This window comes from Neofelis nebulosa, chromosome 15, assembly GCF_028018385.1.
Source record: "Neofelis nebulosa isolate mNeoNeb1 chromosome 15, mNeoNeb1.pri, whole genome shotgun sequence".
NCBI classification, from domain to species: Eukaryota; Metazoa; Chordata; class Mammalia; order Carnivora; family Felidae; genus Neofelis; species Neofelis nebulosa.
In genome coordinates this window covers 59,889,523-59,912,759 of record NC_080796.1, presented here as the reverse complement: position 1 = coordinate 59,912,759, position 23,237 = coordinate 59,889,523, and the positions used below count along the sequence as shown (strand labels likewise).

At 36.0% G+C, this 23,237-nt stretch overlaps 1 protein-coding gene across 2 annotated transcripts in view; it reads left to right on the top strand.

Moving 5' to 3' along the window:
- USH2A (usherin) overlaps positions 1–23,237 on the top strand; it is a 745,506-nt gene that overhangs the window by 606,203 nt on the left and 116,066 nt on the right. For both annotated transcript variants that reach the window (XM_058701414.1, XM_058701413.1), the window contains 2 exons: positions 6,963–7,146; positions 8,617–8,774. In XM_058701414.1, the coding sequence (XP_058557397.1) occupies positions 6,963–7,146; positions 8,617–8,774 (342 nt within the window). The remainder of the gene's footprint in view (positions 1–6,962; positions 7,147–8,616; positions 8,775–23,237) is intronic.

Genomic DNA, 23,237 nt, shown 5'->3' with positions numbered 1-23,237 from the left:
CTGGAGCTGACTTAAATATTCACTATCATGAACTTGTCATCAAGTTGAAGACACAGTACAATTTCCCAAACTTACATAAAGACAGAGAATCTGGAAAGTGATGTTAAGAAAAAACAAGTGTTCAATAATATTGTAATAACGTATGGTGACGAATGGTGACTGCACTTACCATTAAGTAATGTGCAGAATTGCCAAATCAATATGTTTTACATATGAAACTAATATAACATTGCATGTTTTTGTTGTTGTTTTTTAAATGTTTGTTTTTGGGAGAGAGAGAGAGAGAGAGAAAGAGAGAGAGCAAGCACAAACAGAGTAGGGGCAGAGAGAGAGGGAGACAGAAGATCCAAAGCAGGCTCTGCACTGAGAAGAGACAGCCCATTCCAGGGCTTGAACTCATGAACCGTGAAATCATGACCTGAGCCGAAGTCAGACGCTTAACCCACTGAGCCACCCAGGTACCCCGACATTGTATGTTAATGGTACTTCAATTGAAAAATGAACAGAATGCTCAGGATAATCTGAACAAGGAGAGATTATAACTCATCATGAAAATCAAAAATATTTTGTGGTGCGAGAGTGAGTTCTGAGATGGACCATGAAGAACAAAGATTTTAACAAATTCACAATAGAGGAGAGGAAGAACCAAACACAGACTGAGGACATGTAAAGTGGGGCCATCACCTTGGAAGGCAAATTGGCAATGTCTATTAAATTTGAAATGTTAATTTTCCATGACACAGCAGTTTCACATTCATTGTCTATGTCAGAAAATCACACTTTCAACAAATGCATAAGGAGACACGTACCAGGATGTTTATTGAAGCATTTTTGTTTGTTTATTTAATGGAAAACAGTTGGAAGTAATTTAAATGTCTATGAGTAGGGGAATTGCTAAATAAATTCAGGTATAGTCACATTATGAAACTCCATGCCTCATTTTAAAAGAATGAGACAATCTAACCATATAAAGAGGAAATTAAAACTGCAATAGTGCACGGTATCTTTTATGTATAAAAATGCTTCGGCAATAATATTCATTTCTATAGGTAAATAAAAATATAGAAAAAATTCTGGAAGCATATGTACATAACAATGGTTACCGATGGGTTGGGAACTGGAGTGGGTGTTATCATGTACTTTTAGAAGAAAGATAACCTCAGAAGCTTGGGTTAGTGATCAACTAATTATTTTGTTCATCTTTATTGTCTGCCTGTTTTCAGTGTGGGGGAAACAGAGGCATCCATGAGTTTATAAACAGAAATATAATGTTAATTACCATTGGAGAGTCCTGAACTGCTTGTCCATTACTCTTCTAATGAAAGGGATTGTTGTACCTCAGAATATTAGACCTGAACTTCCTACCAGTAAATGGGGAATAAAATGGAAAATTCCACATATGGGGCATATGGCTCCTCACCAGGATTTCACTAATGATGTTTTCTATATAAAGAATGTTTCATGTCAAAAAGCTTAGTGTTCCTTTGAAAGGAAGAAACCAGCAGTGGATTTTTTGGAAAGGTAAACTATCAAATGGATACTTTGATGATAATGGATAATTTCTAAAGGATCTATCAACCATTTTTGGCTGCAACTCAAACCTGGTAAAATAACAGGGTCTCTTGCTTCAGTATACTCATCAAATCCGTATATTTAAATTCTTAGAAAATATGCATCTATTTTCCCACCTTTCCCCCCAAAAAATTATTTAAAGAGCTCAGATTTCATGACTAAAAAATTACATTCAACCACACACGGGAGTGTGAGATGAGAAATGTTTTACTTGATTCCTTTTTTTTTAACTTTATGCACCTTTCCTTTAACACAAATAACTGTGCAAAGGAATAATAAACGAAATGGGCTTTCCCCTGCAGAACAAACATGGATTTAGAATCCATTTTCTGGCGGTATAAGTGCCATTTGTGAATAACCTATACGTGACATAAATGTAGTCTGAGTACTTAACTTGGGGGTTGGAAGAGAACAAATCAGGACTAACATTAAGTTCTGTTGTACTGTAAAGTGGAAGTAAACATATCCCATTAAATTAATAATCTAAGCATAACTAATTATAAAATGCCTGAGTAAATCAGACATACTTTGAAGGTCTCACACTTGAGTGTCCTAAGTGAATATGGAGAGAATTAAAAGAAACATCGTTTCATAGCCACCCTGAGCTCCTCTTACTTCTCTCATTTTCAATCCAGGGGAAAAAAGTTAATGTATATTACTACCCCATTGATAATTTGGACATAATTCTCTACAATTTTATCCTCATAGAAAATTGTGTACCTTTAGTCAAATAGGAAGAGTTCAAATTGGATTTTTGTTCCATCTTTTTAGAATTGCTGCCATACCAGCCAACTCTAATTAATTTTACAGTTCAATCATGCAAAATTGCAGGCGTGTTTACCTCTAGCATTGATAACGTGGAAAGGAAAAAGGAAAGGAAGATGCATCTTTCTCAGTCACATTCCATATCTCTCTTCCTCTCACCCTTTTTTAACTGTTAGATTCTTCCTCTATTCTTCGTACTTGTAACTACACGGTCTCCCTTGGAATCCTCAAGTACAATCTCCCAAAGTATACAGCTCTCACAAAGCCTGCACTCATTCAAGGCCTGTGTACCCACCAGTCTATAGATGTTTTTATTAGGTGTTTTGAAAATACTTCAGCCTCAGTATTCAACTCTTAAAATCTCTCTCCTCACTTCCTAACTTACTTTTCTTTCTTTTTTTCCTCCTTCAGGTATAATCATCCACCTCATCACCTAAACCCCAAAATGGGCCTTCTCGATGTTTCTCTGTTTGTTTTTTTTTAGGTTGTAACATGTAGTTCTTCATAAAATCTTAGTAATTTTAAATCTTAAGGATTTTTTTAAAATGCTTTCTTGCTTTCCATCCCTTCTGGTGTTGCCTTAGTTCAGACTCCTATAACTTTTCGTAATTTAGTCTTCCTGCCTCTAGAGATTTCTCTTCTTCCTCATATTCCCATTCCAATTCTTTCCTCCCTTGTGCCAAGTCACCTCCATAAAATCCCATTTCCTTCCAGGAAAAAAAAAATCCACATCTTCTTAGTAGAGCAAAATAGACCCCTCAAACTTTAAACTCTGCCAATCTGTTAAATCTTTCTGTCTTCCTCACATGCCCTCCAATGTACCAGTCATGCTGAAGTACCTGGAATTCTACCATACTTACCCATATTTCAAAGACTTTGTGTGGCTTTCCCACAGTTTTGATTTCTTTCCCTACATTCTCACTAACTCAGCTAACTCCCAGTTTTTCAAACTTGGGCTCACATCTCTCCCCTTCTAGAATTCTCCTGCTTCCCCTCTATCCCCATATTACTCCCAGTCTGTGTTGGTACCCTTCCTAAGTGCTCTAAAGCACTATGCTTCTTTTCTTACAGCACTCAGCAAACTGGGTTATAAATTTGTATTTGTTCATTTTTATTCACCACAATACTATGGGGTCCTTGAAGGGTAAAGACTATTTGTCTTTACCCCCACATCCACAGTGCCCAACACAGAAAGTGACACAAAATTAAGTAGAATGTTGGATGAATAAATTAACAATTAATAATAATCTAAAAGTCAAGGCCTCCATGACATAAGCCAATACAGAACAGGGTCCCTTCACTAGCTTCCAAAGGAAAGTCAATCCACAATAAATGTTGGGATTTTTGAATTGGAATCAAGATCTGTAGAGAAATAAGCAGGTAATATTGCATGGCACTCAAAACAAATTTAAAACAAATCTAGTAGACATGTTCCTTTTCTGGTAGCTATTGCAAAAGATCTACCAAGATTTCCTTCTGACCTTTTCTTATCATACCTCTCATGTAGTTTACCTGCCCCCCACCTGCCTTCTAGATGATTTCTCTCCTGACCACCCATTTCCTTCCCTTGAGTTTTCTCAGTTCTGTCCTTCTATTATATACGATAGGTTTTTTTCTGATGCCACCTGAGACTCATGCTCAGAGAGGAAGGCAGATTCTCTACTTGGGATTCATAAGACATTTCACCAAAAGTGGGTCTTATTCTATCAAAGATTTCTGGCAACTGCTAAGATAATCGTGTCCCCATGCCATTATACAAATAAAACCATAGTACTTAGTATTTTTTACACATTTCTGTTTCCTCTTATAAATCAAATCAATGGACACAGAATTATTACCAACATGACCAGAGCTTTCACCAACTTGTATAAATATCAAACTCAATTTTTATTTAAAACATGAGGCAAACCCAAGATTTTGATTCATGTTATTTCATTAACTCTATATCCACAGGATGTATTTACTGACTCAAAGTGGAAACTAAGCAATAGACTTTCTAGCACCTTGGTGATTTTGTATACACCCTCCAAGGTGAGAAATATGGGACTTCAGGAAGCAGATTATGAAGTAAAACTTATACTTTATCTCTTAAATCAACAAACTAATATCATCTTTGAGTCAGAACTCTAGATGATTGATTCATCTACCAACTGTTGGCAGAGAAACCCAGACATAACTGTATACTATGATTGGTGAATTTATCCAAGTATGTAAGAGTAAACTTTCAGAACAAAATGAACACTGTCTTCTCAGGAATAAGTTGTTCCTTAGAAAATTAGCAAGTTTGAGCCATTTAAAAATGTATCCTGATTCTTTCAGGATGTTGCTAAATAAATTGCCTTTGAATGTCCCAGAAATTTTTCTTTTAAAAGTGTTGAAATCTTATCCCTTACTGGATAACTTACACCAGAGATACAATCAACGAAACACTATTGATTGCAGGGAACCTAATATTGCAGGAGTTTTTAAAAGCTGAAGAAGAGAGTTACAGTGTCTATTCAGAGCATACCTAGATGACAACATGAAATGGTAGGATTGATCTTCCTCATTGCCTAGGTTCTCCATCAATATGTTTGTACATCTGTAAGAGTGCTTGAATGTTTGACCTTGAATAACAGTTGTTTGTGTGTATATTTTAACTTTTATGCAGAAGAGGAAATTCCTTATAGGAACAAGCCAGAGCTTACTCATGTTTATATTCCTAGAACTAGAACTGTCTATAGTGCTTAACATAGTAATTTGCTGGATGTATTTGCAATAAATTCATTTATTCAATATCAGTTAGGCATTGTGCTATCTATCCCTAAAGATACATTGACAAAAATACATAGAAGATTCCTGCCCTCATGAAGCTAACTTTATATTGAAGCAGGAGAAAGAAGTAGACCATGCAGTGTTAACAACATAGAAATAATGATAATACAAGAAAAAAAGATTATTGTGTTATGAGTGCTAAGAGGAAGTAGAAAAAGACATAGGATAGAGAAAAACTAGGTTATGATCACTCTAGAAAACGTTACAGTTATAGTTAGAGAAGGTTGGTCAAATAAGATCTCCCTGATATGATTATAGTCACACAGGCCACTGAACTAAGAGGATATATTGCAAAATTGTCATGTTGTCATGAACAAAAGTGTTCCAGGCAGAAGGAATGGAAGTGCAGATCTCAGAGGTGAGGAAGAACAGGAAAAATTCTGGGGATAGAAGGAGTCTCTTGTGGTTGGAGCCAGGTAGGCCAGAGCCAGAAAAAATGCAGGACTATACAGATTATCATAAGGGATTGGAATTGTGTGACTAATTTCAAAAGGGCTGTATATTTTACAAAGATTACAATAACTTATGTGCAGACTTTCTACACTTTGCAAAGGTTATGATGAAATAGAGAAGGGCAAGTTTTGAAACAGAGTCCAGTTTAGAGGCTGTGATAGAAGTTCATGAGAGAGAGCAACATATCTTGGATCAGAAGAGGTGGACATAAAGGTAGAGAGAACTATGTATATTCAGGGTAGAACCTGCGGGATTTGATGACACATTACACTTGGGGGTGAAAACAGTGAGAGCCTCAAGAATAACATTTTGTGGGTTTTGACCAAGAAAATGGTCCAAATTGGGAGATGACTAGATTATAACAAAAAAACCAAGAGTTCTGTTTTGGATGTTTTAAGTCTTTCATACTTAATTAGTCATCCAAGTGGAGGTGTCAAGTTGACGGTTGGGTTCATGAGCTTGAAGCCAAGAGATAATCTCAGTCTAGAGATCCATATTTGGGAATGTTCTACATAGAGATGGTATTTAAAACGGAGACTAAATGAAGATGCCCTAGAAAGAAGGAGTAAGAAGAGGGAAGAATAAGGGAGAGGAGAGAGCCAGGTCTCTGAAGCACCACATAATTTTGAGTTCCTGTAGGGAAAGAGGAGCCAGTAAATGAGAAAAAGGATGAAAAAGAGCATAGCACATGGTGTCAGAGAGGCAAAGGCAAAGTATGTTACTCGCTGAATTTAAAAATTCAGGTAAATACTGTATTATGATTACTTCTACATATTCCACATAAGTAGGTATCAAAGTTTAAAATTCCTGGATAGTCTTTGAGGCGCCTCGGTGGCTCAATCGGTTGAGTGTCCTACTTCGGCTCAGGTCACGATCTCGCAGTCTGTGAGTTCGAGCCCCGCGTCGGGCTCTGTGCTGACAGCTCAGAGCCCGGAGCCTGCTTCGGATTCTGTGTCTCCCTCTCCCCCTGCCCCTCCCTCACTCATTCTCTATCTCTCTCTGTCAAAAATAAATAAACATTAAAAAAAATAAAATAAAAATAAAATTCCTGGATAGTCTTTCAGGTCTTGATTAAAGTCAGAGTAACAGCCAAGATAGAGAAATTTTCTACCACTTAATTGTCTGGCATTCACTTTCTAAAGGCAATCCACAAATGAAATAATCAAAGCATTGACAAATATATTTATACCCAATTGTCTATTTTACCTCAAAAGTATGGAAACTCTATTTTTTTGCTTTACCATGAAATTTTCTATCAACAAAATAAAATTATCATAGTATGTGAGGTGATGGTGTGACTTTTGATAAGGTGTATATTTTACTCTAACAATAAAACCTCATTGTGTTATTTTTTCCAGGAGTTTGGGTGACACCTCGACACATTATCATCAATTCTACGACAGTGGAATTATATTGGAGTCCGCCAGAAAAGCCCAATGGCCTCATTTCTCAATATCAATTGAGTCGTAATGGAACCTTGGTTTTCCTGGGTGGCAATGAGGAGCAGAATTTCACTGATAAAAACCTGGAGCCCAACAGCAGGTAAACTCAAAGAAAACTTTACCAATCATATAGTTAGAATTTTACATTTTTCAGGTTTGAAAAGTGTGCATCTTTAAATGAAACAATATTTTTGAGAGAGCGGGGAGGCACAAGTGAGTGAGGGGCAGAGAGAGAGAGTGGATCCCAGGAGGTGCAGAGAGAGAGAGACAGAGACAGAGACAGAGACAGAGACAGAGAGAGAGAGAGAGAGAGAGAAGCAGTGCTCACTCAAAGCTGGTTCATGTTTTACCCACAGCAAGGCTTGTGCTCACCCAAAGCAAGGCTGGAGCTCACCTAAACTGGTACCCAAACTCACCTGACGTGGGACTTGAGCTCATGAACTGTGAGATCATGACCTGAGACAAAGTCAGATGCTTAAAGACTGAGCCACCAAGGCACCGTCTAAATGAAACAATATTAAATTAATAGGTTAACTAATCTCTTTCATTAGCCATTTCATAGCTGATGAGATCTTTTAATTCATTTCAGATGTTGAAGACTCAAGTGCTAACTCATTACTTTAGCCTTCAGAGTACATGACATTTTTAATTTATTTTTTCAAGTTTATTTATTTTTGAGAAAGAGAAGGGAGTGGGGGGAGGCAGAGAGAGAATCCCAAGCAGTCACCACACAGCACAGAGCCCGATGCGGGGCTCAAACTCACAAACTATGAGATCGTGACATGAGCCAAAATCAAGAGTGGGGCACTTAACTGACTGAGCCACCCAGGTGGCTCATGACACTTTAAAAAAATGTAAGTAGTCTTCTATTTGACAGAAGAGCATGAGGATTTTTAAGTATATAAAATACACAAAGTATTAAGCTTTAGAAATTATCAAATTATCTTCAAAAACATGCATTCTTAAACCAGCAATAAAAGAGATTTAAGGGGTTTTGTTTGACATCAACTACCTTTTCTTCTAGCATAATGTTTTCTCTGCTTGCTACACTATATATAGGTAGAGTGATTTTAGGGGAAAAAGTTCCGCGTATTTGCAATTCATTCCCATTCATTTCTCAGCAAAGACAAAATATATCTTCGATCAACAGATGTTTTATTGCAGAGAGTAGAGATCAATTCAGTTTTATTGTGGAGAGTAGCAGATCAATTTAGAAACATCTTCCTCTGAACATATTTCCCTGAACCCCAACCCATTTAAAAATGGGAAAGATTCATTTGAATCCTCCACAATCTAGAGGCACACTCCAGGACTTTCCTGAAATCTTTATGAAAAGCTATTGATTACTAGAGGGTTAGGAATAAAGTGAGAAGGACAGAAATAAGGCAGTCTGGAGAGAATGATGCATGTTCTGAAAAAACTATCAAGTCAATAGTGAAGCTTCTGGACAAGGAGCAGAGAATTTGCATTTTGTCATTAACTGTCGACCAAACAATGGAGAGAAAAGCCAGAAATCACCGTGTGCATCTCTTATGCATTGCCTTATCACAATCCTTTCTTTTTAATACAGATACATTTATAAACTGGAAGCTGCAAATGGGGGTGGCAGCAGCCCTAGTGGTGATTACATTGTACAAACACCTGTATTCACACCAGAGGAAATCCAGCCTCCGTGTAATAGCACAGTAATTGGGCCTTATTCCATATTTGTAGCTTGGACTCCACCAGGTAAATAAATAAAACCTGTGTGTGTGTGTGTGTGTGTGTGTGTGTGTGTGTGTGTGTGTTCATGTGTATACGTAAAACATTTCAGAGAAAGTTCATTTGAGATAAGGATGGAAACGTCTGAATTTAGTAAATGAGAAGGAAATAATCTGTCTCCTGGGTAAATATAAACAGAATGATCTAAACCACATTGCTGAGTCTATACATATGTAAGTATATGCATACATACATATAGATGCAGATGTAGATATGTAGATAAAGAGACCTAGATACCTAGATATATACTTTTCTATCAAAGTAATACTTTCTTTCAAGTACTCAAATCTGTCTCCTTATTTAAATGTATATCCAAGGTAAGTCGTATAGGCCTGAATGACCTAAACATTCATTCTACAGGACTTCCTAGATTGGATCATTGATGTTACATGATCTGGTCTTTATTATAGCAGTGAATAAGGAATTCAGAAAGACAACAGTCTACTCTATCCATGTCCCTCAGGTTGTGACCAATTATGGTAGCTGAGTTTTGCCTCTCTGAGCTGTATAGCCTCCATTGTGCCATTTAGTCACTAGCGACTTGCTTTTGTGGTTTAGTGTGTTATCATATTTTGATGTAAGCATCATCTTCAGGTACAAATCTGAATGCATTACTGTGGAGTAAGGATTAAAGTGAAATGTCTTTGACCTGTCTTTAAACATAAGGAACACAGGGAAATTTTGTTTAAGTACAATGTAAAATGCATTAAAGTGTTAAATTCACTTCAAAATATGTGATTTATGTTTAATATCTAATCATTAGATAAAATTGACACAAATTTCTATTGTCTCCATCAGAATAACATACACTGAAAATAATTGGTTAACAGCCATGTTGACCGTCGGTAGGTCCATTCCATAAAATAATTAGCAAAGATACATTTTTCATTTACTTGAACAATTATCTCTGTCAAAACAAAAGAGTTAAGCTGACATTTGGAAGAAAAGCTTCCAAATTCATTCTATGTGGCCAGCATTACCCTGATATTAAAACCAGATAAAGGCACCACAAAAAAGATAACTGCAGGTCAATATCTGGTCTGATGACCAGAGATGCAAAAATCCTCAACAAAATACTAGTAAACTGAATCCAACAGTAAATTAAAAAAATCATTCACCACAATCACGTGGGATTTATTCCTGGGTCACAAGGTTAGTTCAATATTCATAAATCAACGTGATACATAACGTCAATAAAGAAAGGATAAGAACTATATAATCATTTCAATAGATGCAGAAAAAGCATTTGACAAAGTACAGCATCCATTCATGATAAAAACCCTCAACAAAATAAGTTTAGAGGGAACATACCTCAACATAATAAAGGCCATATATGAAAAACCCACAGCCAACATCATCCTTAATGGAGAAAAACAGAACTTTTCCCCTAAAGTCAGGAACAAGACACGGATGTCCACTCTCACCACTTCTATTCAACATAGTACTGGAAGTCAGAAAGTTGCAGGATACAAATCAATGTACAGAAATCTGTTGCATTTCTATACACCAATAATGAAGCAGCAGAAAGAGAAATTGAGAAAACAATCTCATTTGCAATTTCACCAAAACTAATAAGATACCTAGGAATCAATCTAACCAAAGAGGTGAAAGACCTGTATTCTGAAAACTATAAAACACTGATGAAAGAAATGGAAGACAATATAAAGAAATGGAAAAACATTCCATGCTCATGGATTGGAAAAATAATATTGTTAAAATGTCTATACTACCCAAAGTAATCAATACTTTCAATGCAATCCCTATTGAAATACCAACAACATTTTTCACAGAACTAAAAGAAGCAATCCTAAAATTTGCATGGAACTACAAAAGACTCTGAATAGCCAAAGCAATTTTGAAACAAAGAAAGAAAAGCAGAGGCATCACAATTTCACTTTGTTATATTGGAAAGCTGTAGTAATCAAAACAGTATGGTACTAGCACATAGATCAATAGAACAGGATAGAAAACCCAAGGGAAAAAAACACAATTACATGGTCAATTAATATTCAACAAAGAAATGGTGTTGGGAAACAAATGGTGTTGGGAAAACTGGACAGTAACATGCAAAAGAATTAAACTGGACCACTTTCTCACACCATATACAAAAATAAATTCAAAATGGATTAAAGACCTAAACATGAGCCCTAATATCATAAATATCTTAGAAGAGAGCACAGGCAGTAATTTGTCTGACATCAGCTGTAGCAACTTTTTTCTAGATAGGTCCCCTGAGGCGAGGGAAACAAAAGCAAAAATAAACTATTGAGACTTCATCAAAACAAAAAGCTTCTACACAGCAAAGAAAACAAACAAAACTAAAAGGCAACCTGTAGAATGGGAGAAGATATTTGCAAATGGCATATTCAATAAAAGGTTAGTATCCAGAATATATAAAGAACTTATAAAACTCAACACCCAAAAAACAATCCAATTTTAAAAATGGGCAGAAGATATGAACAGACATGTCTCCAAAGAAGACATACAGTTGACCAACAGACACATGAAAAGATGCTTATCAACACTTATCATCAGTGAAATGCAAGTCAAAACTACAATGCAGTTATCACCTCACACGTCAGAATAGCTAAAATGAAAAACACAAGAAACAACAGTTGTTGGCGCAGGTGTGGAGAAAGGCGAACCTTCTTGCACTGTTGGTGGGAATGCAAACTGGTGCAGCCACTGTGGAAAACAGTTATGGAGGTTCCTTGAAAGTTAAAAATAGAACTACCCTAAGATCCAGCAATTGCATTATCCGGTATTCAACCAAAGAATAGTACATCACTAATTCAAAGGAATATATGCACCCCTATGTTTGTAGCAGCATTATTTACAATAACCAAGATATGGGAGCAGCCCAAATGCCCATCAGTCCATCAATTGATGAATGGATAAAGAACGAATGTATATATATTGTCCATCCATAAAAAAAGAATAAAATCTTACCATTTGCAATGACATGGATGGAACCAAAGAGTATAATGCTAAGTGAAATGCCAGTCAAAGAAAGACAAATACCATATGATCTCACTCAGATGTAGAATTTAAGAAACAAAACAAATGAGCCAAGGCAGGGGTGGGGGTGGAGAAAGAGAGAGAGAGAGAGAGAGAGAGAGAAACCAAGAAACAGACTCTACTATAGAGAATAAACTGATGGTGACCAGAGGGGGAGGTGGTGGGGGACGGGTTAAATAGGTGATGGGGATTTGTTTTTTTTGTTTTTTTTTTTCAGGTTGAAATCATTTTATAAGATATAAATCTATGATTATGCAACATTTCTATTTTTTTTCTTTTTAAGATGACTATTTTTTTATTTTTTTATTTTATTTTTTATTTTTTAAAATTTACATCAAAATTAGCGTATAGTGAAACAATGATTTCAGGAGTAGATTCCTTAATGCCCCTTACCCATTTATCCCATTTCCCCTCCCACAACCCCTCTAGTAACTTTCAGTTTGTTCTCCATATTTATGAGTCTCTTCTGTTTTGTCCCCCTCCCTGTTTTTATATTAGTTTTGTTTCCTTTTCCTTATGTTCATCTGTTTTGTCTCCTAAAGTCTTCATATGAGTGAAGTCATATGATTTTTGTCTTTCTCTGACTAATTTCACTTAGCGTAATACCCTCCAGTTCCATCCACGTAGTTGCAAATGGCAAGATTTCATTCTTTTTGATTGCCGAGTAATACTCCATTGTATATATATATACCACTTCTTCTTTATCCATTCATCCAGCAGTGGACATTTGGACTCTTTCCATACTTTGGCTATTGTTGATAGTGCTGCTATAAACATTGGGGTGCACATGTCCCTTCGAAACAGCACACCTGTATCCCTTGGATAAATACCAAGTAGTGCAATTGCTGGGTCGTAGGGTAGTTCTATTTTTAGTTTTTTGAGGAAGGTGATGGGGCTTAATATGACTTGTGATGAGCACTACGTGACATATGGAATTCTTACTCATTATATCATACACCTGAAACTAATATAACACTTTATGTTAGCTAATTGGAATTAAAATAAAAACTAAAAACAGGTAATATAGTCAAGAAAGTAACATACAGGCCTAATATATAAAACTTCAATTCTCATGAACCAAGAGCCTTCTGATGTCCTAACCTAAGATCAAAAACAAAAGGGCCTTAATTTGGTCAAATTCACAGGAGAAAATTTATCAAGAGCTTTATAAGTAAAAAAAAAAAATGTAAGTCTGTCCAAGATATTAAATATAAATGATTGCATCCACCTTTGTTTTAAAATATAAATATACAACACATTAAATTAAACAACAGAAAGGAACAATGACTGGTGCCAGCCTGTGTCATAAAGTGCTATGCTTCTCGGGGCGCCTGGGTGGCGCAGTCGGTTAAGCGTCCGACTTCAGCCAGGTCACGATCTCGCAGTCCGTGAGTTCGAGCCCCGCGTCGGGCTCTGGGCTGATGGCTCGGAGCCTGGAGCCTGTTTCCGATTCTGTGTCTCCCTCTCTCTGCACCTCCCCCGTTCATGCTCTGTCTGTCTCTCTCTGTCCCAAAAATAAATAAAAAACGTTGGAAAAAAAAAAAAAAAATTTAAAAAAAAAAAAAAGTGCTATGCTTCTTATCTCAGTCTTAGGAACACAGATCTTGAACTCTGTTCTTCGTTTTGATGGAATAAAACACATATCTTCTGCTGTGGAAAATGTACAAACTTGAATATCCCTTTACAGAATCAACGTCTCCTTGCATGGAACAGCATTGCCATCTCTCCATCTTTTAGCATATTTCTCCTTGGCATCTTTACAGCGCTGTAGTGCTTTTGTGCCATGAAGTAAAATGAGGCAGAAAAGAGCCAGTCAGAGACCAGATTTAGCGTATTAACCAGAGATTTCTCAGACTCAGACCAGGGTGTTCTACAACCCAAATTCTCAAAGAACAGTAAGAGAAAGTCCAAGATGATAAGCAAAATTAATGATTTCCAAGCCATGTGATGAGGAAGTTCCATGGCTTATCAAATCTCTTGTCATTTTAACATTATTATACACATAAATTGCCATTGCTAATCTGAAGACCTTACACTCCGTAAGGACCCGAAGACAACGGGTGTGAGATGAAAGAGAAAACCAGGATTCATAGCCCAATGGTTCCACCTGTGAGCTGACTACACAAGTCAGTCTTTCTCCCTGAGTCTCTGTTCTGTGCGTCTGTAAAATGGAAATAGCGATAGCACCTACACTTGGGTTGTTGCAAAGATTACAGGAGGTAATTTATATAACTGGCAGACACTGTGTAATGTTCTGTAAGTAGTGATGGTTCTTTGGGGGAAATTATTTTTGTCTTCAATTATTTATTTTGAAAATGTATTTGCTTCAGCATTTGCTAGGTTCCAAGCCCCCTGGTTTTAAAATGATAAAATAGTGCACTGCAGGATTGTGTTTGTAAATTTTTAAGACTTCTTTAGAATTTCCCTGCATTTTGTCATTTTTCCTTTGAATCCAACATCATATTTTTATGCTTAGGGTATAATGTTTCCACTTGGAAAAGAATTGTTGTGGAATAAAACACACCTTCTGCTTTTTTAAACGTAACCTTAACTCTTGTCTACCTCAGGCTTTGTGGAAATTGTTCAGTCTAGTGCAGCCTAGGGGATATCATAGAAATGCCTCACACACTAACTCTGACCATGTAACCAATGGTTAAAAAATCTATAATATCCAGGCCTGTCAATCTTTTAGTTTCAGATGCACAAAATCCATTACAGAAACCCTGTAATATATGGAAAGATTAAAATCTTAAATTAAAGTTTTTCCTGGTGCCTAGAAGGATTTTGAACTCAGTAAACAGGCAGATGATTTTGACTTGTGTATAATCTACAGTTGATTTTACTGGAAACTACCTCATGCTGTGTTTTGATTTGGATAATAAAAACATTTTTCTGTTTCTGAATAGTCACAAATATATGTCTTAAATAGAAAGAAAACAAACTTGTTATAACCAGAGGTTGTTTATTTGCTCACAATCAAGAGCTTTCTGGGTATTCACCATACCCCCTGCCATTACAAATGATGACATCATAAGCGGAACTGAAAAAAATGGCTAAACATTCCATCCCTATAGTTCCCAAATCTGAATGAACATTAGAATCACCCAGAAAACTTTTGCAAAGACCAATTCTCAACCCCAAGTTTACTGAATAAAAGTCTCTGGGGATGAAGTTAAGCAATCTAGATTTTTTTTTAAGTTCCCCTGATGATTTTGATGTGCTTCAAATTTAGTAGTCATGAATCATACACCAAGTAAAAGTGGTCAATTACAATATTTCTTTGAAAACATGAATCAGACCACTTTCTCTTGAATGTACAAACCCCAAATGGTGGTTCAGTTAACTGTTTTTTTTTTACACGTATTTTGTTTTGTGGTCAGTGTGAATAGAGTGACTTTACACAGGTAAGTTGCTGGGGGAAAAAATGTCTATGCGGCTGCTTGGCAACAGAACATTACCTAGGCAATTAAGTGTGTTTTCAGCTTATAAACTATTGTTTCAATGATATCTATAAATTAAGTCTTAATACATGTTTATAAATCCTACCAGAAAAGGAAGTGAGGCCCCCGGAATGTGTGAGAATATTCAGGGGAAGTATAATTGAAACACTATTGACAAATATCATTTATATGCATAGTATCACTTGTTTATATTTGCCATTTGTTAAATTTCTAGTGTATGCCAAACACTTTGATAAGCACTTTCCTTGCTTTACCTCAGTTAATACTCATGCAAACTCTGGGTGACAATATCATTATCTCCATATTAAGATAAGAAATTTGAATCTCGGGGCGCCTGGGTGGCTTAGTCCGTTAAGCGTCCGACTTCAGCTCAGGTCATGATCTCACGGTTCATGAGTTCGAGCCCCACATTGGGTTCTGTGCTGACAGCTCAGAGCCTAGCGCCTGCTTCAGATTCTGTGTCTCGCTTTCTGCCCTTCCTCCGCTCATGCTGTCTCACTCTCTCTCAAAAAGAAATAAACATTAAAAATTTAAAAAAGAAAGAAAGAAAGAAATTTGAATCTCAAAGAAGTGATATGATATACTCAAGGTTACACAGCAGAGCCGAGATCCAAATTCAGGTCTGTTCTCTACAACTGCCTTGTGAATGCAGTCTCTGCGTGTCTTTGGCTTAACTCTGAGATCCAAATCAAACGTTTTATTTATTACCCAACGTCTTTCAGATTTGGGATACAGCAACTATGCTCTTTGAAATAGTAGCCCAGAGGGCCAAGAAACAGAGCTAGGTGTTGGCAAAAACCAAATGTTTTTGGCTGGAAATGTCAAGATCAGAAGAATTAATTGTGGAAATGGTGAGCCCCTAAAGGGAAAATATCTACCTGGCAATAGTTTTCTCCTGTGGCGTGAAGGAGCTAGTAACCAGAAGTCTTTGCCTATCAATCCAAAAGTCCAGGAAGAATAGACATGACTTAGCAAAGCCAGATTCCAAATGCAGAAAGATTTTAGTAAGGTGGGAGAGGGAGTCATTCTCAAAAGTCCACAAAAAGAATATTCAAATACTATTTTAAAACCTTGGTAGACATTCTCATACCTTCCAGTAAACCCCGGTTCCCTTTCATATCATTATTACTTGATAAGATAAATGTCAGTAGTAAGATTATCAAAATACTTCAATTGCAAGCTCTAGAAAATCAAGATTTCTACTCTTTTGTATATATTTGTACCTCCAAATCAGATGGTGCACAAATAGCATATCTTTATAAAATGTTTGCTGAATTAATGAAAGAACAAATAGTGAGTAAGCTTCTAATATTCATCATTCAGTTGAGTATAAATTGTGGACTTTCTGCTGCTTAAAATTAGTCAAACACTTGGTTTCCTTTAGAAGCCTATCCCTCCCTCCACAGTAACTCAACCTCAAACACACATGGACATGCACAAATACATATTTGTATATTCACACATACACAAATACATATTTCTTCTTTAAAGACAAACAGGACACATACACATATTTTCCAAATGCTGTATGTCATCTTCTGGATACCTATCTTTTTTTGCCACTTATTTCTGAAAAGGAAATCCTGGTTTCTAGGTGGAACGGGGTCAACCATTTAATTTTTCTGGGGCCTTGGGCTAGTTGCACAGTGTCTCTGAACTTCAGGTTTCTCATCTGTGAAAGGGGATATTAAATGCTTACCTTGTACTGCTGTTATGCAAAGTCAGTGAGAGAGCATGGGTAAGCATTTAGTGAGCACTACCTGGATGCTGGCTATTATTATTCAAGCTACAGATGTCAGCCAGGCTAGTTTATTCCTAATCGTTCCTTCTCACCTTTTACCAGCTCCTAACCTCAGGTCAGGACTTACACATTCATATTAAATACAGCAAAGGATATATGTTCAACTAATGGGTAAAAAATCATAGAAAATGAAGAAGCAAATATTTCATGTAACATAAATGGTTTACTCAGAATAAGAATAGAGATATTCCTGCTGTTTCAGAAAACAAACATTCAAAATTATTTAAACCCTGAAGGTAATAATGAGTCTTTCTAATTTATCAAGGTGATGACTATATTTTGAACTATTCTAGCCCTTCATCATGTTCTAATTAATAATGTCACCGTATCCAACACACTTTTCTCACTAAAGATTGTGTTATTTGGGTTTCATGCATAATATCAAAATACTGGTTCTTTTCCATTAACATTCATCTCTTGGTCCAATAAAGAAAAGAATTAGCAACAATTCTTCTATGAGAAATCATTTCAATTAACATTTCTTAGAAATAAAAAGATATTGGTTAGGAATAAAAATGCTTTTTATCAGCAAAGTTTTGATAAAGGGCATTTAGGCACAATATAGTCTATCCACAGACATTAGACATCTTGGTGGTCAGTTAGCTCAACAGCAGTGTATTAGATCAGTTACTAGCCATTTAAAGCCAAAATAGGCATTAAGCTTTCTAAAAAATTTACATCACATTAATTGGGATTCAACAATAACAATTATTTCAATTTTCTTATAAGTACAAAACCCAGGCTGAACTTCAGAAGAAAGTGTAAAACTCGTTTCAATGATTTACATTTTATGTAGAAGAGTGTTAAATCCGTCTTTTTTCAGCTAAATTGAGGTATAATTGACAAATGAGATTATAATATATTTAAAGAGTACAATGTGGTGTTTTGACATATATACGTTGTGAAAGGATTCCCACCATTGAGTTAATTAATGCAAGCATCATCTCACGTATTTATTTTTTTTTCTTTTTGGTGAGAATACGAGTTCTACTCTCTTAGCAAATTTCAATTATACAGTACTGTATTGTCAACTATAGTCACCATGTTATATCTTGGATCCTCTAACCTTATCCATCTTATAAGTGTAAGTTTGTACCCTTTTACCAACTTCACCCTATTTCCCCCATCCTCCAGTCCCTGGAAACTGCCATTCTACTTCGTTTCTAGGAGTTTGATTTTTTTTAAGATTCCACACATAACTGATACCATAAAGTTATTGTATTTGTCTGGCTATTTCACTTAGCATAATGCCTTCCAGTTTCATCCATGTTGTCACAAATGGTAGTATTTTCTTCCTTTTTTAAGGCTGAAAGTATTCCAGTGTGTGTGTGTGTGTGTGTGTGTGTGTGTGTGTTTGTGTGTGTGTGTTTGTGTGTGTGTGTATTACATTTTCTTCATCCATCCATGGATAGGCACTTCAGTTGTCTCTGTAACTTGACTATTGTGAATAATGTTGCAATGAACATGGGAGTATAGATAGCCCTTGAGATAATTATCTCATTTCCTTTGGCTGTATCCTCAGAAGTAGAATTCCTGGATCATATAGTAGTTCTATTTTTAATTTTTTGAGGAACCTCCTTTCTGTTTTCCATAGTAAACTGGAAATATGAGTTTGCATTCCTACCAATAATGTACAAACATTCCTTTTACTTTACATCTTCACCAGTATTTGTTATCTTTTCTCTTTTTGATAATAGTCATTCTAACAGGTATGAGATCGCATCTTGTTTTTCATTTGCATTTCCCTAATCATTAAGGATGTTGAGCACATTTTCATGTGCCTGTTGGCCATTTGTCTGTCTTATTTGGGGAAAAAAATGTCTATTCATAGCCTTTGTCCATTTTTTAATTGGTTCATTTGTTTTTTGTTATTGAGCTGTATGAGTTCCTTATATATTTTGGATATTAGCCCCTTATTAGATGAATGGTTTGCAAATACCTTCTCCCATTCCACAGGTTGACTTTTCCTTTTGTTGATGGCTTCCTTTGCTGTGCAGAAGGCTTGTAATTGATGTGACACACTTGTTGAGTTTTTTATTTTGTTGCCTTTGCTTTTTTTATTTAATGAATTTCTTGTTTTACTGAGTTCTTATATGTAGTAGACATTTTTTCTCAGAAATTTACATGTATCTCATTTAATGCTTTTAACAACCTAATATAGTATACCCTATTGTTTTGCCCATTTTACTAATTACAACAAATCAATATAGATATTACCAAATTTTGTAATCTTGGTTATTTTACACGTAGGTGTTAGAACCAACCCACAATGGATCTGACTCCAAATTCTGTAGCCAGAATTACTGTTATATTTTCTCAGTATTTTTCTACATAAACAGTGCCCAGTGCAGAAAGCAAATGATTTTTTTCTAACTTCTACTATGATCCAGTTCAAAAGCTAAAAAATAACTTTGCTATAAATATAGCAAATATGAATGAGGACAATGTAATTCAAGAGCAGCCCATCCAATAATCCACTAGGAGTGTTTTATTTGTAGCTTAAAACTCCATGAGATATAACTCACTAGCCTTTGGGTGTATTGATTCCTGTCTTCATTTTAATGAACATAAGAATATTTGCTGAGTCCCACTCAGGAGCAAGGCATAATGCTAGACACCCTGAAAGCTACAAAGAAGAATGAGTCATTGTCCTTCCTGTCATGAACCCTATTATCTATTAGGGTAGAAAGGCCATAAAATGATAAATATTATACAAAGTTATGTAAAATTTCCATATAGTTGGAATGGATGTATGTTTAAGAGAGTCTTGTTTCCCTTCCAAACTTCCAAAAGGGCATAACCAAAATATGCCTACCAAAATATACAAGCAAGAATTTAGGCTGATTTGTTCAGAGCATTACATTAAGTGCAACGAATGTTTTGAAGCAAATGCAGCTACCAAACCGAATTAATAGTTTTCCTCTTAGAATTGTTGCTGCTCCAGCTCCTAAAAAAAGATTTTTAAGAAGGATTATTTGATTGACTTGCCCCATTGTAAAGTATGCACCTGCTGTGAAATGAAGCCATGGAGAAAAAAAAAGTTGAATAATTTAACTTTTTTATTTGTAAAGATAATCAGGGTTTTTCTGATTACATCTTAACTTCATAAATGTTAAATAACCTATCAGCATCTAGTTGTTGTAAATTATGAAAAGGAGCCTTGCAAGGAATATTAACCAACGAAATCCTTGTTCTTTAGTGAACAAGAAAATGTGTTATGGCAGCTTGTCATTGTGCGACTGGTAACTTTGACACCAAATAACAAAACTGCCATTTGCACTTAGGGTAAATTGGTTCACTTGAGCTTCCACTGCTCCTCTTGCTCTGACATAAATTTATGAACTCGGGAACTAACCAAGTCGTGTGGCTTCCCAGCTGACTTTAACAAATATGCCCATTTCATTTCATTTAGTCATCAGAATACCAGGGGGCTAGGTCGTTTCAGACTCATTGCAGATGGTATAGGGCTTGCAGGGACACAGGAAGCTTTCATGTCACAGTCCTGTAAATGATGACAGTGGAGGGGCCCTCTTTCCTAAATACATGTCACTGTTTGACATGCTCACAGCTTCAAGGAGCATTTTCTGTTTCAACACTTCATAGGTATATGTAAAGGACGTTTATTTCCAATTAGCCAAGACGTGAAAAATACATTTTCCAGGTTCATGCCTTGACTGGCCATGTTTAAACCTAGACCAAGGTTATGTCTATATTTGAAATGTAGCAGAAGCGCAATTGTGTTCCTTGACCCCCTAGGAGTTCTGTCCTTCTAGGCAGAGAAGTTACTGGAAGCAGACCAGTAGCTATAGACTGAAGACATATGTCAGATGAATTGGAGAAAAGACTGTTCTAAATTACTGCTAGAATTGAAAAATAAAACATCTTCATAGGAATACAGTTTGATTGTATCCAAGTATTCATAAAAAACAAAATTAGATAAAGTATTGTTATAAAGATATTTACTTGAAAGAATATAACATTTACTTGTAATTGGAATAGAAACTTAATATAAAAGGTGAGTTCAGAGTGTTTGAGGACACATAAAACTTTGAGAGTCATAGTTGTGGGTTTCGTTTTGCATTTTGTTCCATTTCGTTTTGTTTTGCTGAAATGTCTGCCATTTATTCAGCACTTTCTATGTTGTAGGAAAGCACTAAAATGTTTTACATGCATTTTCTAATTTAATCCTTATAGCTCTTTATGAGATGGCTGTTAGTATCATCATTTTAGAGATGAAGAGGCCAGTGTTCATAGAGGTTAGGTAACTTATCAGAAACAAATAAGGGCAGAGGAAGGATTTGATCTGTTTCGCTCCATTCTGTGGTTTGTCTAGTTCAACAAGAACGATGGAGTATTTTTCAAATGTGTGTTTGTCAAACTTTTCTGTAAAATCTACCCTAGAAACAGAGAAGAAAGAATGAAAATGCAATCCCAGGAGGTCTAGAAACAGCCTAAAGCAATTACCCTAAGCTTGTGATTTCTTCAAGGTCTTGCTTTTTATCTTAAAGATTCATACAAATTTGCCATTGTATTCCAATGCGTTTGTCTTCATCCAAACCTTAGTGTGTTTTATAATTTATCATTAGGGGAAAAATTTGTTTTTTACTAATCTCTTTGGCTAAAGAGTAATATGCTGTTATATTTCAAGATACTAGGTTGTTCTGGAGAAAGCTGACCCCAATAATAGGTTCAATGTCCAGGCAATTCTTTCTGTCTTCATTTTATTATAAATATGTGGGTACAAACAGCAACCTTTCCCCCCCCCCCCCACTGCTTTACAGACTACGTCAGGGTAACAATAAGGAGAAATTCCCAGCATGTGAGGTAGAATACTGTGCCATTCCGAATGAATGGAAATTTCCATAAACGTATCTTATTGCTGAGATGTCCACCTGCAAACTGAGAAAGTCCCTGATCCGTTCTTCAATCTTTTTTACTACTTTGAACAACAATCTCCAAAGAACATTTTTAGTGGGGGGAAAAAGCCTGATTATACTGTTCTTTATTCTACCTCTAATACAGCACATAGGTTTTCCTTCTCCATTAATGAACCGAGAGTCTCAAATGGTCCCTATAATCAACTCTCTTCATCAACTCTCCAACTTCATTTTAATTATAGCAGTCTTGTTGGAAGCAGTAAAACCATTCCCAGTTTTGTCTTACAGTTCAGAATTAGGCCTTAAGAACCTTTTCTAAATAAACCCATTATGTGTATTCATGAAGCCATTAAAGAGAAAAATAAATTTATTTGAATTTTCTAGGCATTAATCTTTGTCTTGATGTGTTTTTTCTCCATGGAAACAAAATAACATAGAAATGCCTATTACTTGAGATTCAGCAGAAACGTGGGCCCAGCCAAATTTTCATCCTGTATCTATAGAAGATTACCCATGATGAATTCATTTTAAAGCAATAGTGAACAACTAAAATTAAGTTGTGTTTTGATTGCATCATGAGTAGGACTTGTTCAACACACTGGTTTTGTCAGCATAAACTCTGTTGTCATATGGTTAGTTCTGAGGTAACTTTAGAGTTAAAATGACTGACTAGTAAAAGTTCTAATCGGTCAATAACCCTATAATTTCCTAGTCTGGGCCTTTTTAGGAAGAAAAATCCATACCAAATTTTTGCAAACAAGGAAAAGTGGGATTCTGCTGGTTTCCATCGCTCAGGCAGTGGGGCCACGCATTTCCCAAATTTTACGGGTCAAACTGATATTCCAGGAAGAGCTACCATTTTTGTCCTTGTCTTGAAAATAAGTCAACACAAGTCCACAAACATCCAGGGTGTGTGTGGTTCAGTTTTGGAAACCTGCTGTTCAGAACTTTAAATATTCACCTGTAATTTTGTTCCATTAGTGGGATTTTAATTTTTCCATCACTTTTTTTTTTCCCAGACCTTGAATCAGTGTCCAATACCTGTTCTTTCTGGGTACCCATGTTTTCTCAAAATTATCCTCTCCTTTTCCCCCCAGTTGTCCTAATCCAAATCTCCATTACCAAGAGAGAGAGTAATATAGAGAGATAAGCTTTGGTATCAGATGGGCCTGAGTTCAAGTGTGACTATCCCAATTAATCAATGTGCAATCTGGAACAAGTTGTTTGACTCCCCCAAGCCCTGGTTTTCTCATCTTAAAAAAAAAAAAAAAAA